The sequence below is a fragment of the Pristiophorus japonicus genome, chromosome 3, assembly GCF_044704955.1.
Source record: "Pristiophorus japonicus isolate sPriJap1 chromosome 3, sPriJap1.hap1, whole genome shotgun sequence".
Taxonomy (NCBI): domain Eukaryota; kingdom Metazoa; phylum Chordata; class Chondrichthyes; family Pristiophoridae; genus Pristiophorus; species Pristiophorus japonicus.
This window is the reverse complement of record NC_091979.1, coordinates 163,091,889-163,104,507: the sequence shown is the minus strand read 5'-3', so window position 1 is coordinate 163,104,507 and position 12,619 is coordinate 163,091,889. Positions and strand designations below refer to the sequence as shown.

At 45.2% G+C, this 12,619-nt stretch overlaps 1 protein-coding gene across 4 annotated transcripts; it reads left to right on the top strand.

Moving 5' to 3' along the window:
• Positions 1 to 1,099: 1,099 nt before the first annotated feature.
• Positions 1,100 to 12,323, top strand: LOC139259987 (gamma-crystallin S-1-like). 4 transcript variants are annotated; one of them, XM_070876007.1, is made up of 4 exons: positions 1,100 to 1,130; positions 1,248 to 1,252; positions 9,033 to 9,279; positions 12,055 to 12,323. In XM_070876007.1, the coding sequence occupies exons 1-4, from the start codon at positions 1,100 to 1,102 to the stop codon at positions 12,321 to 12,323; spliced, it is 552 nt and encodes a 183-aa protein (XP_070732108.1). The 4 variants fall into 4 exon arrangements, with proteins under 4 accessions (XP_070732108.1, XP_070732109.1, XP_070732111.1 ...); XM_070876008.1 differs by lacking the exons at positions 1,100 to 1,130; positions 1,248 to 1,252 and adding an exon at positions 8,908 to 8,916 and having other exon boundaries at positions 9,033 to 9,275; positions 12,048 to 12,323; XM_070876010.1 differs by lacking the exons at positions 1,100 to 1,130; positions 1,248 to 1,252 and adding an exon at positions 8,908 to 8,916 and having other exon boundaries at positions 12,058 to 12,323.
• Positions 12,324 to 12,619: the final 296 nt, after the last annotated feature.

The following is a 12,619-nucleotide window of genomic DNA, read 5'->3' as shown; positions in this document are numbered from 1 at the left end:
CAAGGGAAATCAGAGATAGTATTAAAGCCAAGGAAGTGGCATACAAACTGGCCAGAAATAGCAGTGAACCCGGGGTCTGGGAGAAATTTAGAACCCAGCAGAGGAGGACAAAGGGTTTGATTAGGGCAGGGAAAATCGAGTACGAGAGGAAGCTTGCAGGGAACATTAAAATGGACTGCAAAAGCTTCTATAGATATGTAAAGAGAAAAAAGGTTAGTAAAGACAAATATAGGTCCCCTGCAGTCAGAATCAGGGGAAGTCATAACTGGGAACAAAGAAATGGCAGACCAATTGAACAAGTACTTTGGTTCGGTATTCACCAAGGAGGACACAAACAACCTTCCGGATATAAAAGGGGTCAGAGCGTCTAGTAAGAAGGAGGAACTGAGGGAAATCCTTATTAGCTGGGAAATTGTGTTGGGGAAATTGATGGGATTGAAGGCCGATAAATCCCCAGGGCTTGAAGGTCTGCATCCCAGAGTACTTAAGGAGGTGGCCTTGGAAATAGTGGATCCATTGACAGTCATTTTCCAACATTCCATAGACTCTGGGTCAGTTCCTATGGAGTGGAGGGTAGCCAATGTAACCCCACTTTTTAAAAAAGGAGGGAGAGAGAAAACAGAAAATTATAGACCGGTCAGCCTCACAACGGTAGTGGGTAAAATGATGGAATCAATTATTAAGGATGTCATAGCAGCGCATTTGGAAAGAGGTGACATGATAGGTCCAAGTCAGCATGGATTTGTGAAAGGGAAATCATGCTTGACAAATCTTCTGGAATTTTTTGAGGATGTTTCCAGTTGATGTGGACAAGGTCCCACACAAGAGATTAATGTGCAAAGTTAAATCACATGGGATTGGGGGTAGTGTGCTGACGTGGATTGAGAACTGGTTGGCAGGCAGGAAGCAAAGAGTAGGAGTAAATGGATACTTTTCAGAATGGCAGGCAGTGACTAGTGGGGTACCGCAAGGTTCTGTGCTGGGGCCCCAGCTGTTTATATTGTACATTAATGATTTAGACAAGGGGATTAAATGTAATATCTCCAAATTTGCAGATTACACTAAGTTGGGTGGCAGTGTGAGCTGCGAGGAGGATGCTATGAGGCTGCAGAGTGACTTGGACAGGTTAGGTGAGTGGGCAAATGCATGGCAGATGAAGTATAATGTGGATAAATGTGAGGTTATCCACTTTGGTGGTAAAAACAGAGAGACAGACTATTATCTGAATGGTGACAGATTAGGAAAAGGGGAGGTGCAATGAGACCTGGGCGTCATGGTACATCAGTCATTGAAGGTTGGCATGCAGGTACAGCAGGCGGTTAAGAAAGCAAATGGCATGTTGGCCTTCATAGCGAGGGGATTTGAGTACAGGGGCAGGGAGGTGTTACTACAGTTGTACCGGGCCTTGGTGAGGCCACACCTGGAGTATTGTGTACAGTTTTGGTCTCCTAACTTGAGGAAGGATGTTCTTGCTATTGAGGGAGTGCAGCGAAGGTTCACCAGACTGATTCCCGAGATGGCGGGACTGACATATCAAGAAAGACTGGATCAACTGGGCTTGTATTCACTGGAGTTCAGACGAATGAGAGGGGATCTCATAGAAACGTTTAAAATTCTGACAGGTTTAGACAGGGTAGATGCAGGAAGAATGTTCCCAATGTTGGGGAAGTCCAGAATCAGGGGTCACAGCCTAAGGATAAGGGGTAAGCCATTTAGGTCCGAGATGTGGAGAAACTTCTTCACCCAGAGAGTGGTGAACCTGTGGAATTCTACCACAGAAAGTTGTTGAGGCCAATTCACTAAATATATTCAAAAAGGAGTTAGATGTAGTCCTTACTCCTAGGGGGAATCAAGGGGTATGGTGAGAAAGCAGGAATGGGGTACTGAAGTTGCATGTTCAGCCATGAACTCATTGAATGGCGGTGCAGGCTCGAAGGGCCGAATGGCCTACTCCTGTACGTATTGTCTATGTTTCTATGTTTCTATGTTTCTCCTCCTCACTGCAGTTATTGATACCTCTCTATCTGCTCTATGTAGGCAAAATGAACGGAGGCATCCCCTCCTTGCTTTAATTTTACTATACCAGTCAGCATCTCCTGCAGCTGAAGTGGCATGTATGGGATCACGAGGTCACTCTTTAAAGGTGCTGGACCACTATTTGGTGGGGGTGGACCCAATTTGTGCTGTCTCGAGGGATACATCCGTTTCGGGGGTGCCGGTGTCTCGGGTGCCGATCGATGCTCACTGCACTGGGCTCTATCGTCTGACTCTTACGCCTCTGGATCCCAACCTTCCTCGCCTTCTCCTGGTGCTATCAGACAAACCATCCCATTGGCCCCGTCTAACTCTGCCGTTAACTGGCGGATCTTTTCTTTACAAGGTCCGTGATCTACCCTCTTGTAACCCTGTTTCTGCACTACCTGGTATGCTATCTTTATCTTTCTCAGCTGTTCTTCTGCCTCTTTGGCTTTCTCTAAGTGCCTTTCACTTTGTTCGATGTATGTCTGCTGCATGTCCTTTTGCACTCGGTCATCTGGCACTGCAAATATTCGAGGTGATTACGCGCCATTTCTTTCTTAATACCTTGGTCCTGCTTTTCTTTCTCGAAACTGCTTATCTCACCTTTTAATTTCTTATTCTCCTCCAGCTGTCCTATCCTTTCAGTTCTGCTTCTGCAGGCACATAGAAACATAGAAACTTAGAAAATAGGTGAGGGAGTAGGCCATTCGGCCCTTCGAGCTTGCACCACCATTCAATAAGATCATGGTTGATCCTTCCCTCAGTACCCCTTTCCTGCTTTCTCTCCATACCCCTTGATCCCTTTAGCCGTAAGGACCATATCTAACTCCCTCTTGAATATATCGAACGAACTGGCCTCAACAACTCTCTGCGGTAGGGAATTCCACAGGTTAACAACTCTCTGAGTGAAGAAGTTTCTCCTCATCTCGGTCCTAAATGGCTTACCCTTTACCCTTATCCTTAGCCCAATCCCCTTCTCTTTTGACCCTTTGTGGTTACTACTAACTGTCCACTCTGCCGCTTTTTCCTGCGGATCCCCAGAGTGTAGCATTTCTCGTGCCCAAGGCTCTGAAATGTCCAGTTTGTTGCATATGCATGCAGCTACCTTAGCCTCCATGGACTTTCGACTGCTCTTACCCGCGGGCTCTACCGCGTTTTGCTGCAGTGAGTCCATTTCCAGTGCCTCTGGCTGAGAAATGTTCCCTGACTACCTTGGTCTCTCCTGAGACCACCTCGCAGTGACCTGCAGTTACTGTTACTATGGCTTCTCTCTGTGGCTACCCTAGTCGACCCAAGATTACTCCAGCCTGTACGAGACTGTTTCTCTTCTCTGGCTGCCCTAGCCACCCTTGAGATTACCCTTGGCCTCCCTGAGACCCCTTCGCAGACTACCCGCAACTACTTCTGGCCTTTCTCTGTGACTGCCTCAGTCAACCGAGATCACTCCAGCCTATCCGAGACTGTTTCTCTCCTCTGGCTGCCCTGGCCATCCATGAGATTGCCTCAGGCTTCCCTCAGACCCCTTCGCAGACTACCCGTGCCTACTTCTCCCAGTGGCTACCCGAGTCAGCCGGAGTTCTTCGGCTACCCTCGTCCCCTTGAGATTCCTTTGATCTCCCTGAGACCCCTTCGCAGACTACCTGTGATTTTCTCGGTGGCTACCCTAGTCAATCCGGGATTACTCCAGCCTACCCAAGACTGTTTCCTTGCTTCTCTGGTTGCCCTAGCCGCCCTTGAGATTCCTTTCTTTCTACGACTACCTTAGCCAATCTGAGACTTATCCAAGCCTCCCTAGGGTTTCTTGCCCTTGATTTGTGACCGTGATCCTATTTCAAACTCTGAGGTCTTGCCACGGTTGCCATTTTCTGTAGGGTGTTCGTTTTACACTCTACCTTGATTCGTCGACATCGGGAATTATAAGAAAAAGGACTACATGTGACCCAAAGTTTAGGCTTAACCAAATTGTCAGTTTTATTACGCAAAAACTAACCAAAAACTACAGAACAAGACTTCTGAGAGAATTGACCGAAGACATACAATCACCCATCCAGTTAGTTGCTGTAACCGTAGATTGTAGGTTTGTGGTCGTTAGTTCCGTGATGAGTTGTTCTTCTTCAATGTTCCCTCTCCTGGTCATTCTCTTCTCTTCCGTTTGTTCTGTGTTCGTCCGTTCCATTTCATTCGCTCCGAGCTGCTTTCAGCTCGTGAATATATATTCATTTTATGATTAAATCACCCGCTGAGCTGTGGTTTCCATTAACGTGTCTGGATCGATTCGTTGTTTGTGGTGATCCGTTTGACTGGCTGCAATGATGGGCTGGATATCCACACGGAGTCTACAGGGCAAAAGATAACTCCTTATGCATGCCTTGGTGGGTCCTTTGTTGTCCTGGATTCTTGCAGACTTAAAGTCTCTCGAGAGAATTGTTTTTCCCCCTCCGGCTAATCAATTCAGGGGCTCCTCTGTGGGATTGTATCAACCCCTTTGTTTCTATGCATAAACAGATCTGGCTCTTGACCACAGAGATTGTTTTTAATTGGTGATGAATCACCACCTGCCCCAGGCTGGTGCCTTTTCTGCCTTGTCCAGTCAATCCCAAAAGCTTGTCTTAAATCATTTTTTGTTCGTAGCCTCTTCCTGTGCCTTCTGTAAAAGTGTGCAACCCTTATATTGCAAGCAGGGAATTGCAGGTGGCCCATGAGAGGGATGATGTTGATAGGGGACATGGAAGTGGGAGCTCTTCTCAAAATGCTCACACTTCTCCCCCATTGCCTCCCCCTCAGTCAGAGCCCCACATGCTTCCTCAGATCCCGATGGCTGAGTCTGCCCTGCACAGTCACAGGAGGAGCAGTCTATGGCAGAGCCCACACAGACTCCAAAACCCAGAGAACATTCGCCAAAAGTTTCTAAGCAGTTCCAGCAGGGAAGTGAGCTGCCTGCCTGTATCTCTGCTGAAGCCACAAGGGATGCACCTCGTAGGAGCACGTAGAAAATAAAAAAGACACAATCCTAGGTGCACGTGGGTATATGAACATATGTTAGTGGTAAGTTTCAGCTACATTCATGACACAGATAAATGTATTTCTTTGCACCACTTTCCAGTCTTGTCTATTTTTGCCTGATACCTGGGAAGTGGTCTTATCACTTGGAGTAAATGGTGAGATATTACTTAACGTCAAGCAATGGGGGTTTGGGTGAGAGGAATGGTTTTGTCATTGTAGAGCTGCTTCCTGGGTGTTGTTGGAGGAAGGGGGAAAGGGCAACATGTGGCAGCCACGTTGATACATTAGAGCAAGTTAAGTAAATCTGGTCATTATGAGGCCATCCTGGGCCTCTCGGCCTGCAACGTGCACTGCTTCTGGTGCCATTTCTACCTCAGTGTCCTCCTCCTCCTCATTGTCTTCCACTTGTTCCTCCCCTTCCTCCTGCTCTGAAGAGGCTGTGTGCTCTGCGCTGTGCAACTCCAATCCAATGTTGTGCAGCACACAGCAAATGGCGATTCTGATGAACATGGCTGGTGTGTACTGAAGGGCTCCTCCAGATCTGTCAAGGCATCTGAAGTGCGTCTTCAGCATGCCTATTGCTTGCTCTATGGCACATCTGGTGGACATGTGGCTCTCATTATAATGCTCCTGGGCCTCAGTTCTTGGCCTCCTCAAGGGTGTCATTAGCAACATCTTCAGTGGATAGTCCTTGTCTCCAAGCAGCCAGCTGGTAAGTCTGTTTGGAGGTGTGAAGAACTGAAGGAGGATGGACTGCTGCTGCACAAAAGAGTCATGACAGCAGCATGGAAAATGACGCACACATACATGATGATCTTTTTGTGGTTGCAGATGAGATACACATTGAGGGAGTGGAAGTCCTTGGAGTTGCCAGATGCTCCTGGGTGATGTGGGGGTGCCTTGATGGCCACATGTGTGCAATTAATGATGCCCTGCACCTGTGGAAAGCCAGCCATAGTGGCAAAGCCGAGCGCATGCTCAGTAACACTGGCTTCATTAGTGGCAATGTTGAATAATTGAGTAACTTGTCAAACAATGCATTGGTCACCTGGGTGATGCATCTGTAGGTGACCGATTGCGAGATCCTGCAAATGGCAGCTGCAGATCCCCGGAAGGAGTATGAGGTGAAGAAGTTGAGGGCGGTGGTGACTTTGACAGCCACTGGTAAGATGTGTCCACCAGGTCCTCCAGGCAGCAGGTCTTGTTCCAGCAAGTTACAAATGTCTGCGACAACCTGATGAGCTTCCTCAACATGACTGAGCAGCAGTCATGAGCCTCCTGAAACACTGCTGCTCAGTCATGGTGAGCAAGCTCATCGTCTGCCTGTATACCCTGTGTTGGGGATATCGCTTGCAGCGCAGTGCACCCCTGTGCTGACCCCCTCTCTCCTGTGGAGCATCAGGTCGTTGAGGAGAAGACTGCAGTTGTGGTTGCTGCTGCTGGTGTGGCTGTTGCTTTTGGTGCTGGGGCTCATCTTGGTCCGATTCTGAGATGAGACAACATAAGAGGCACCCATGCTGATGCAATAAATGGCATGTAAAGTGAAGATCAAAGGCCCAATCTCTCAATGTTGTGATAGTGACTAGCAATGTGGTGAGAGTGGCTTCCGAGGTTGCAGGAATGACCTGCAAACTCCTGACAGCTAAATCTTTGCACAAAATGGTGTCAGTGGCCGGGATTTTACTTACCTGGACGGGTCCGGTATGTGCGAAGTTGGTGGCGGGTCGAAGCCATGCTGATGATTCCATCCCACTGTCCAAAATGAACTTACGATAATAGGGCATGTTAAGCCTGCCCAGCGTGTTTCCCGGTCCAATTAGAAGAATCGGGTCTGGTGATGTCATTCATGATGTGTCATCAGCTGGTTTCTTTAAAGAAACCATGGCCATATTTCTTTTGACATTTGTGCTGTCAGTGTTTTACAGCATTGAAGTGCTGCAAACACTGACAATGACTGCAAGCGGCAGAGGGCTGCACCCAACTTCTTCCATGATTCCTTCCATATACTTATAGAGGGAGTCAGAGCATGCAGGGAGATCATCTTCCCTTCCTATGGGTGGAAGAGACCTCCCCAGGAGACCAAAATAGCCTGGTTGGAGATTGCGGAGGTGGGCACAAGAAGGAATGTGGGCAGGAGGACCTGGGTTCAGTGGCGCAAACGTTTCAATGATCTCATTAGATCACAAAACATTGGTACAAAGCCACACGCAGCCTCATCCTGCTGTGCCTCTCATCACATCCCCATCACACTGCCTTCCCTACCCTACTCCTGTACATTCTTACTTACACCAACTTACCTTGCACCTCCACCCATCCCCCTCTCTCTTTCTACATTATCACATTCCCATCTCACTAGCCACCCCTCACAGTCACCCTCATCCTAGTGCAATCATACCAACTAACAACACACAAGGGGTGTTTTGTCCAATGTTTATGTAAATGTTTTATTAATGTGCTGTCAAACACTGAAATCTTTATTTTCAACACTTTGCGTTCTTGGACAGGTATGTGCGTACCTTTGGAAGTGGATTAGTGAGTTGCAGTGAATGGTGAGACATAACCGTGCCTCCTGCATTGGTGATGAGTGTGAAAGGAATGGTTTGGTCATTGCAGGAATGCTTTGTGGTGTTGGTGTGGGGTACTGCCAATCTGGTACCAAGGTAAGACTGTATAAACGGCATCCATGCGGATGGAATAGATGGCAGGTGAAGTACACATGACAGAAGCAATCTATCAATGGTGAGGGAGGTAATGAGGTCAGACTGAATGGAAGCTTTGGTGGAAACACTTGCAGCATGCTCAGTCTGTTGTGGAAATGCAGTGAGGAATAGCTTGTAGCTGAGGAAAGTGATTATCTGTCAGGGTGGGAGCTTTTACTTTACATTTGAAGCTGCCAAGGAATCAGCTGGACCAATGGCCACTGAACTCCCACCTCAGGTTGACAGACGTGGTCCCTGAACCATGGTTCCCATGGCCATGAAATTAAAGTTAAAAAGTAAGTTAAAAAAAAACCTGTTAAAGATCTGTTAAGTAGATTGCAATGAGTTTAATTGGGTCATCCGCCACTACCTGTCAGGTCTGCTCAGCAGTGAGAGATGCGCCATTGGGAAAGGCACATTCTGGTGGGATGAGAGTGGGTTCCCGACTCGCTGTCAATAAAAAACACTTTCCCACTTGACCCGCCACTGAACCCGCTTGATGACACCCTGGAAAATTCCAGTCTCTTTTCATTGAACAAGTAAGCAGATGTAATGTGGGAACGTTTATATGTTTTTCCCAGCTGCCAATTAGTGGACTCGCACAATGGATATCGAGTTTCCGCCTCCTCTTCACATGCGAGTTTCCCGAGGTGCGTGAATCCCGTGCTCAAGAAGTTGAAGCATTTAAGTACTTCAATGAGGTCACATGCCTCTACTGACCGGGTCCGTGGCCTGCTGGGAAACGCAACAGAGTTAAATGCGGAAGTAGGCGGGATGATAGCGGGTTCCCGACGCGCTGGCAATTTCGGTGACTTTTACTGCTGACACGCTCCCAAACCCGTACATTCGGGACTGGGAAAATTCTGGCCTTTGTGTGCAATTGTCACCACACGAGCTCGCAGAAGCATCACAGGATCTCATTTTGAGACTTGTTTGTTACAGAACAATGAAAATGACACAAAGGCAAAATGAAAGAATCAGTGACGGGCCTGTTAATATGAATGCAGATATTTTTCTACATTGGATATGTTAGATGCTATGGGTTTTTTTCTGCTGATTTTCAGTCCTGAATCATTATAATAACAAAAGTACAGCCCAGAGAGGCCTTTCTGCCCAACATATAAATAGCAAGCTGTGTGAGGCAGTGAAACATTCAATCAGTTGCTTAACTAACTGTTGGCTCAAAATGGGAAAGGCAAGGAGAACTCTTTCCACTTATACATTATATTGTAATTATTTAGTAAACACCCCGAGTTTGCTAAATTATTGATGCACGTTAATTTTTTTATTTAACCTATGTCTCTTTTTTAGATAATCTTTTACGAGGACAGGAACTTCCAGGGTCGGCACTACGAGTGCAGTACTGACTGTGCTGACCTGTCCTCTTACTTCAGCCGCTGTAACTCCATCCGTGTGGAGAATGACTGGTGGGTGGTGTATGAGAGACCCAATTACATGGGATACCAGTATGTTCTGAGCAGGGGAGAATATCCTGACTACCAGCGCTGGATGGGATTCAATGACAGCATTGGGTCATGTCGTACCTACCCATACGTAAGTTACAAATTCATGTCCATGAGCAGCTGCAAATTGTAAATTATTTTCTCTTATGTTTATATTATTTATTATACATCACTTAATAATAGTCAATATATTAATATAACCTCCACTCACCTGTTTAATATTTTGAGACCATAAATGTTGAATGAATTTCATTCCATTTTTCTTGCTTTAATGGCAGATCAAATTTTATGTATAAGCTTTTTTCAAAACTGTGACTGGCATATGATGATAAGAACATAAGAAATAGGAGCAGGAGTAGGCCATTTGGCTTCTTGATCCCACTCCGCCATTCAATAAGATCATGGCTGATCTGATCTTGGCCTCAGCTCCATTTTCCTGTCCACTCCTCATAAGCCTTGACTCCCTTCTCATTCAAAAATCTGTCTCTCTCCACCTTAATATATTCAATGACATATCCTCCACAGATCTCTGGGGTAGAGAATTCCAAAGGTTCACGACCCTCTAAGAGAAGATATTCCTTCTCATTTCCGTTTTAAATGGGCAACCCCTTATTCTGAAACTATGCCCCCGAGTTCTAGATTCGCCCACAAGGGGAAACATCCTCTCTGCATCTACCCTGTGAAGCCCCCTCAGAATCTTATATGTTTCAATAAGATCACTTCTCATTCTAAACTCCAATGAGTATAACCCTAACCCTAACTTTTCTCAACATTTCTTCATAAGACAACCCCTTCATCTCAGGAATCAACCTCGTGAACCTTCTCTGAACTGCCTCCAATGCGAGTATATCCCTCCTTAAATAAGGAGACCAAAACTGTATGTAGTACTCCAGGTGTGGTCTCAGAAACTGTACAGTTGTAGCAGGACTTCCGTACATTTATACTCCATTCCCTTGCAATAAAAGCCATCATTCCATTTGCCTTCCTAATTACTTGCTGTACCTGCATACTAACTCTTTATGTTTCATATACAAGGACCACCAGATCCCTCCGTACCTCAGCATTTTGTAATCTCTCCCCATTTAAATAATAATTTGCTTTTTTACTTTTCCCACCAAAGTGGATAACCTCACACTTTCCCACATTATACTCCATCTGCCAAATTTTTGCCTACTCACTGAGCCTATCTATATCCCTTTGCAGATTATTTACATCCTTCTCACAACTTGCTTTTCCACCTATCTTTGTATCATCAGCAAATTTGACTACATTACACTCGGTGCCTTCAACCAAGTCATTAATATAGACTGTAAATAGTTGAGGCCCCAGTACACTTCCCTGTGGCACCCCAATAGTTACATTTTGCCAACCTGAAAAGGACCCATTTATCTCGACTCTCTGTTTTCTGTTAGTTAGCCAATCCTCTATCCATGCTAATATATTTCCCCAACCCCGTGAGCGCATATCTTGTGCAGTAACATTTTATGTGGTACCTTATTCAATGCCTTCTTGAAATCCAAATACACAGCATTTACTGGTTCCCTTTTATCCACCCTGCTCGTTACATCCTCAAAGAACTCTAGCATATTTGTCAAACATGATTTCCCTTTCATAAAACCATTTTGACTCTGCTTGACTGTATTACGATTGTCTCGATGTCCTGCTACTACTTCCTTAATAATGGACTCCAGCATTTTCCCAATGACAGATGTTAGGCAAACTGGTCTACAGTTACCTGCTTTCTGTCTCCCTCCTTTCTTAAATAGAGGCATTATATTTGTGGTGTTCCAATCCACTGGAATCTCTCCAGAATCCAGGGAATTTTGGTAGATCACAACCAATGCATCCACTATCTCTGCAGCCACTTCTTTTAAGACCCTAGATACAGGCCATCAGGTCGAGAGGACTTGTCCACCTTTTGTCCCGTTATTTTGCTTAGTACTTTTTCTCTAGTGACAGTGATTATTTTAATTTCCCCCCTCTCAATAGCCCCTTGATTAACAATTATTGGGATGCTTTTAGTGATACATGATGCATCATATTATTTCTATATAAAATTTTATGCCCTGCACCTCAGTTTTCTCCCCAAGAAACATACAATTCCATGGGGGTAGCAGATTCATGGGTACCTTGCCAAGTAGCTGATCTACATTTATGACCCTTGAATATTAATGAGTTGTTTGACTCTTGGCATCGCACCCCATTTCAAAACTGTACTCAGCGATATCTGGACATGTGCAGTTTTCAATAAGAGTCACCGGATAATAATCAGATTTGGGAACCCTAGCCATCTTCATCTCAGACTCCTGTGTAATGGGGCTGATCAGGAATACTTTTTACAACCCAGTAACAGGCAGCATGGACACCCTGCTCAATGAACATCCAGCTCAATCTCCTCATGTTGAAAAGTTGAAGTCATTTCCAAATGTTGTAGATGTAGCTCTCTTAGACATACATCATTATATGTTCTTATGTTCTTATGTTCTTATTAATGTTGGGGAATTCCAGAACCAGGGGTCACAGTCTAAGGATAAGGGGTAAGCCATTTAGGACCGAGATGAGGAGTTAGATGTAGTCCTTACTGCTAGGGGGATCAAGGGGTATGGCGAGAAAGCAGGAATGGGATACTGAAGTTGCATGTTCAGCCATGAACTCATTGAATGCACCTATTTTCTATGTTTCTATGTTTCTAAACACGAATTGAGGTAAAAATTCAGTACTTGTGCTTTATTTCATGATCAGTAAATCAATCTAAACAAAATGATTATGCTGTAGCCTTGTATCTCCTTCTAAGTAATCTATATTACTGTATGCACGTTTTCATACTTACATATTGAGAATACATTAAAATGCTTTATTACAGAGCCGAGGAGGTTCCTACAGAATGAGAATTTACGAGAGGCCTGACTTTGGAGGACAGATGATGGAATTCATGGATGACTGTCCATCTGTCTACGATCGTTTCCGTTACCGTGACATTCACTCCTGCCATGTGATGGACGGTTACTGGACCTTTTATGAACAACCCAACTACAGAGGTCGCCAGTACTTCATGAGACCCGGTGAATACAGGAGATTCAGTGACTGGGGCGGCAACAGCTCAACTGTCGGATCTTTCAGGCGCATGAGGGATTTTTAAAATGGTGTTGAAAATCTGACTCTGTCATACTGAAATACTTCAAAGTATAACTGAAATATTTTGAAGTATAAATAAAATACAATTTACTTGACGAATATTTAATGTAATTCATTAAACGGTTTGAAGAAAATAAGAACATAAGAACATAAGAAATAGGAGCAGGAGTAGGCCATATGGCTCCTCGAGCCTGCTCCGCCATTCAATAAGATCATGGCTGATCTGATCATGCACTCAGCTCTGCTTCCCTGCCCATTCCCCATAACCCTTTACTTCCTTATCACTCAAAAATCTGACTA

Excerpts from the sequence above, each read along its gene's own strand:
- LOC139259987 (XM_070876007.1), top strand. The coding sequence starts at position 1,100 with ATGAGGCTGCAGAGTGACTTGGACAGGTTAG. Across the intron at positions 9,280-12,054 it reads TCGTACCTACCCATACGTAA|GAGGTTCCTACAGAATGAGA; the intron begins GTTACAAATTCA and ends TACAGAGCCGAG.